Raw genomic sequence first — 6,101 nt, 5'->3', positions numbered from 1 at the left:
ACCTAAAATTAGTATTAAAACTTTCCCACCAACTTTGCAAACCTGCATAAGGGTCAAAATGACTGAGTGGCAAAGTGCTAATACAAAAGTAAGATCTAATCATTGTTAGAGGAACGATCATTGTTTTTGACTGACACACCTGCTTGAATTTAAAGAAACAATATTTGACTTCAAGGACATTTGTTTCTTACAATAATCTCAGCATCTTCCTACTAAAAGGAAAACCATAAAAGCATTCAGTGTAGGCAACATGCAAAGAAAACTTTGAGTGACATGACCAAGGATACAAAATTAATTTACAGATAAGACCAGGATTCAAGTCTTCTGATTACTAGCCCCGATCACTTTCCACCATACTTTATTCAGTTGTTTTTCTCATTCTTTATTATTATCCACGGGCCAGGTGATTCTGACACACCAGGGTTTGAGCACCACTGTTTTTAGTGCTTTAGATGTGGTAGTGGGATGGCAATCAATGTCTTTACCTTTTATTGTACTTATTTGGTAAACAGCTTTATTGAGGTATTATTCACATACCATACAATCCACCAATCTAACAATGCAATGGTTTTTAGTATAATCACAGGGATGTACAACTATCACCACAATTAATTTTAGAACATTTCATCACCCCAAAAGAAACCGACTATCTGATAGCAGTCATTTTACATTCTCTCCTTCCCACTGCCTCTGTAAATCTACTTTCCGTGTAGATTGGCCTTTTCAAGACCCTTCATATAAACGGAATCATACAATATGGGACCTTTTGTGACCGGCTTCTTCCACCTGGAGGGTTTTCAAGATGCAATTATTGCGTTAAAATTACCGGGGTAACAACAGAGCTAGTTTATTAATATAACGGAGGTAAAAAGTCACCCACAATCCCATTCTAATACATTCAAATCATACTTTTCTTTTTCTTTTTTTTCTTCTTCTTCTCTGCAGGTGCCTTTTCATCTGATTGGAAAACAGACCGAGGATGTCCCTCATCCCCACCCCATCTCACTTATCCCCCCCGCCCCCAGGCCCAGCAGCCCACCTCCGGGAGCTCAGACACAGCACCCCGCCAGCAGTGGATAAGCAGCCCCGCCCATCCCCTCGGGCGCCTCCCTTACGTCACTGTTTCTGGCCGCAGACCCCCTCCCTCCATCTCCGTCGCGGTTTCTTTGACAGAGCGCTATGGCGGCGGCCGGGTCTGCAGGGGTACCGGCCACCGTGTCGGGAAAGCAAGAGTTTTACCAGCTTCTGAAGAACCTGATCAATCCAAGCTGTATGGTGCGGAGGCAGGCAGAAGAAATCTATGAAAATATTCCAGGTCTGTGTAAGACTACATTCCTCCTAGATGCTGTCAGAAATAGAAGAGCAGGTTATGAGGTGAGACAAATGGCTGCCGCGCTGCTACGACGGCTTTTGTCCTCTGGGTTTGAGGAAGTCTATCCAAATCTGCCTTCTGATGTTCAGAGGGACGTCAAGATTGAACTGATACTGGCCGTTAAGTTAGAAACACATGCTAGCATGAGGAAAAAACTTTGTGATATTTTTGCAGTGCTGGCCAGGAATTTGATAGATGAGGATGGCACTAACCACTGGCCTGAAGGTTTGAAGTTCCTTATTGATTCAATCTACTCTAAAAATGTAGTTCTTTGGGAAGTTGCACTTCACGTTTTCTGGCACTTTCCTGGGATTTTTGGGAACCAAGAGCGGCATGATTTGGATATCATCAAACGTTTGTTGGACCAGTGCATTCAGGATCAAGAACATCCAGCAATCAGGACATTATCTGCTAGAGCTGCAGCTGCATTTGTACTTGCTAATGAGAATAATATTGCTCTTTTCAAGGACTTTGCAGACTTGCTTCCTGGAATCTTACAGGCTGTGAATGACTCATGCTACCAAGATGATGATTCAGTGCTAGAATCCCTTGTTGAGATTGCAGATACCGTACCTAAATACCTGGGTCCTTATTTAGAAGATACTCTGCAGTTGAGTCTGAAGTTATGTGGAGACTCTAGACTTAGTAATCTGCAACGCCAGTTGGCCCTTGAAATAATAGTGACCTTGTCTGAAACTGCAACCCCAATGTTGAAAAAACATACAAATATAATTGCACAGGCAGTTCCTCATATATTAGCAATGATGGTTGATCTACAAGATGATGAGGACTGGGTAAATGCCGATGAAATGGAAGAAGATGATTTTGACAGCAATGCCGTTGCTGCTGAGAGTGCACTAGACAGACTGGCTTGTGGGCTTGGTGGGAAACTTGTTTTACCAATGACTAAGGAGCACATCATGCAGATGCTTCAGAGCCCTGACTGGAAATATCGACATGCTGGATTGATGGCCTTATCTGCCATTGGAGAAGGATGCCATCAGCAAATGGAATCAATTCTAGATGAAACAGTTAACTCTGTTTTGCTTTTTCTTCAGGATCCTCACCCAAGAGTGAGGGCTGCAGCCTGTACTACACTTGGGCAGATGGCTACAGATTTTTCTCCTAACTTCCAAAAGAAATTCCATGAAACAGTGATTGCAGCTCTGTTGCGTACCATGGAAAATCAAGGTAATCAGCGTGTACAATCACATGCGGCTTCTGCACTTATTATTTTTATTGAAGACTGTCCGAAAACATTGCTAATTCTATATTTGGATAGTATGGTGAGAAATCTACATTCCATCTTGGTGATTAAACTTCAAGAATTGATTCGGAATGGAACTAAATTGGCCTTGGAACAGCTTGTGACAACCATTGCCTCAGTTGCAGATACAATAGAAGAAAAATTTGTTCCATATTATGATATATTTATGCCATCACTAAAGCACATTGTTGAGCTTGCTGTTCAGAAGGAACTCAAGCTTCTGAAAGGAAAAACTATTGAATGCATTAGCCATGTTGGTCTTGCTGTTGGGAAGGAAAAATTTATGCAAGATGCATCAAATGTGATGCAGCTATTGTTGAAGACACAATCAGACTTAAATAATATGGAAGATGATGACCCTCAGACATCTTACATGGTTTCAGCATGGGCTAGAATGTGTAAAATTCTTGGAAGTGATTTTCAACAGTACCTTCCACTAGTTATTGAGCCGCTTATTAAGACTGCTTCAGCTAAACCTGATGTTGCTCTCTTAGACACACAAGATGTGGAAAATATGAGTGATGATGATGGATGGCAATTTGTAAATCTTGGAGACCAACAAAGTTTTGGAATTAAGACTTCAGGGCTTGAAGCAAAAGCAACTGCTTGCCAGATGTTGGTTTACTATGCTAAGGAGTTAAGGGAAGGATTTGTGGAATATACAGAACAGGTTGTAAAGCTGATGGTTCCTTTATTGAAATTTTATTTCCATGACAATGTTCGAGTGGCAGCAGCAGAGTCTATGCCTTTTCTCCTGGAATGTGCAAGAACTCGTGGCCCAGAATATCTTGCACAGATGTGGCAATTCATATGTGATCCCTTAATCAAGGCTATTGGGACTGAACCTGATACAGATGTACTCTCAGAAATAATGAATTCTTTTGCAAAGTCCATTGAAGTAATGGGAGATGGGTGCCTTCTTGATGAACACTTAGAAGAACTAGGAGAAATATTGAAAGCAAAACTTGAAGGACACTTTAAAAACCAAGAACTGAGACAGGTTAAAAGACGGGAAGAAAACTACGACCAGCAGGTTGAAATGTCTCTGCAAGATGAGGATGAATGTGATGTTTATATTCTGACCAAAGTATCAGATATTTTGCACTCATTATTTAGTACTTACAAGGAAAAGATTTTACCATGGTTTGAACAGCTTCTTCCATTAATTGTAAATCTAATTTGTTCGAGTAGGCCATGGCCAGATAGACAGTGGGGATTGTGCATATTTGATGATATTATAGAGCACTGCAGTCCGACCTCATATAAGTATGTAGAATATTTTCGGTGGCCAATGCTGCTAAATATGCGAGATAACAACCCTGAAGTCAGGCAAGCAGCTGCTTATGGCCTGGGTGTTATGGCACAGTTTGGTGGAGATGATTATCGTTCTTTATGTTCAGAAGCTGTCCCATTGCTGGTAAAAGTTATTAAGTGTGCAAATTCCAAAACCAAAAAAAATGTCATTGCTACAGAGAACTGTATCTCAGCAGTAGGGAAGATTTTGAGGTTTAAGCCTAACTGTGTAAATGTAGATGAAGTTCTTCCACATTGGTTATCATGGCTTCCACTGCATGAGGATAAAGAGGAAGCTATTCAGACTTTGAGTTTTCTCTGTGATTTAATTGAAAGTAACCACCCAGTTGTACTTGGTCCAAATAATTCCAATCTTCCCAAAATAATCAGTATAATTGCAGAAGGAAAAATTAATGAGACTATTAATTATGAAGATCCTTGTGCTAAACGCCTAGCTAATGTTGTGCGTCAGGTACAGACTTCTGAAGAATTATGGTTGGAATGCATATCGCAACTTGATGAGGAGCAGCAGGAAGCTCTACAAGAGTTGCTAAATTTTGCTTGATGCATGTTAATGTCACTTGAATATCTTCTACCATAAAAGTAATTCCAAATAACTATTGTGAATGGATTCCATTACAATTGTGAGAACTGTTCTCTCCTTGCCAAGCAGTTTATATTCCTTCCCTATATGTTTCTCCAGGATTAGTCAGTGTTACAGCCTTGTGTTCACCTTGCATGTTTTATCTTTTAAATATAGAGCTTGGTGATAACCATTGTCTTAGTGTTTGTCACCTTTCCCCTAGTTGATGTGAAGTACATAAATTGTTGCTACTTGTCTGAATTATTGATGCTGGGCAAACAATATACTTGTGTGAAGATGTCATGCTGCCCATCACAAGGTGCTGAGAGCTTACAAAGATAGGAGAACTTCCAAGGCAAACTATTTGGAATTGTGGGTGAAAGATATAGTGGCAAGCTTATTCCTCCGGGTGCTTTTCATGGTAATGGGAGGATGCTGAAATTGGGAGATACTGCCTTGGATGTGGGGAGATTTCTCTATATATTATGTGAACTTTTTCATCATGTCCTCCTGAGAACTGGGTGAAGCATATCCATATTCTAGTCCTCAAGGTGTCCAGCTGAGAGTTAAGAGAATTGTAAAATCTTAGCCTGACTGGTCTCTATTTTTCAAGTTATCCAGGACTCTAAGAACTATGGTTACTGCAAAGGGTATCCTGGTACATGGAACATTGGTAGCATGTAACATACTATTCTGCAGTGTTTGACGAATAGTAAGTAATCAATATTTGTGGGAGTCAATCAGTATTATGTGTTTAAGCAGAATATTGCATTGTGTATATATGCCATTTTCCCCCTGAAAGCAGCCCAACAAGGAGAGAAGCCCTGATTTAAAATGGAGTTTAAATAGATTTCTATTTTGAAGAAGTACTTAATAGATTCTATAGTAGCACTGAAGATGAAAGGGAAGCAAAATTAATTTTATCTTTAAATATGAGAAAAAACAGCTTTGACTCCAGTCAAATAGCAGTAGATGTGCATTTTAAGAAAACAGCTAATCTAGAGTTAATTAATTGGAATGTTGATCTTTAATGTCCAGCTTTTTGTAGGGTCGAAAAAAAGCTTTCTACTCAGTGAATCATTGACCCAAAATTTAAGAACAAATGTATCTGTCATGATTTCCTGGGGTATTGTGAGTACTGTGTATGTAAAGTATTTAGCAAATATTTAAGACCTAGTAAGTGCTTAATAAATGGTACCTGTTAGTGTTGTTGTTTGTTTGCACCTCTGCTGTGTGTGTGTGTGTGTGTGTGTGTGTGTGTGTGTGTGTTAATGGTTTGGAATTCCTTTTACATTAGAATTTCCCTGATTCACTCCCTGCCAGTTCAGATGAGCAGGCCATGTAGGCTGTTGTGGACAGAAATATGAAGTTGAGATTTTAGATATGGATTTCCCGTCCATTCCCTGCAATGATTTATTATTTATTACAATAAATAATAGGAAAGGACATTAAGTATAGTATAGTCACAATTTTATTTAAGATAAATGAAAGTATACATAAATAAATAGAAAAATTCTGCAACAAGATATTAATAAAATTTTCTCTGGGTGGTGGGATTAAATGGCAATTTTTCTTCTCACTAATAA

General features: G+C 39.4%; 1 protein-coding gene across 2 annotated transcripts; it reads left to right on the top strand.

Moving 5' to 3' along the window:
• The first annotated feature begins 618 nt into the window (after positions 1-618).
• RANBP6 (RAN binding protein 6) lies at positions 619-5,719 on the top strand. Of its 2 annotated transcripts, XM_045469239.1 has the most exons (2): positions 1,146-1,315; positions 2,431-5,719. In XM_045469239.1, the coding sequence occupies exons 1-2, from the start codon at positions 1,180-1,182 to the stop codon at positions 2,499-2,501; spliced, it is 207 nt and encodes a 68-aa protein (XP_045325195.1). In that variant the 5' UTR covers positions 1,146-1,179; the 3' UTR covers positions 2,502-5,719. The 2 variants fall into 2 exon arrangements, with proteins under 2 accessions (XP_045325194.1, XP_045325195.1); XM_045469238.1 differs by having other exon boundaries at positions 619-5,719.
• Positions 5,720-6,101: the final 382 nt, after the last annotated feature.

The sequence above is a fragment of the Leopardus geoffroyi genome, chromosome D4, assembly GCF_018350155.1.
Source record: "Leopardus geoffroyi isolate Oge1 chromosome D4, O.geoffroyi_Oge1_pat1.0, whole genome shotgun sequence".
NCBI lineage: Eukaryota > Metazoa > Chordata > Mammalia > Carnivora > Felidae > Leopardus > Leopardus geoffroyi.
The sequence above is the reverse complement of the archived record's forward strand: the minus strand, read 5'-3'. Positions and strand labels throughout refer to the sequence as shown.

What these genes read in the sequence shown, in the direction of transcription:
- RANBP6 (XM_045469238.1), top strand. Translation starts at nt 1,180, where the DNA reads ATGGCGGCGGCCGGGTCTGCAGGGGTACCGGCCACCGTGTCGGGAAAG.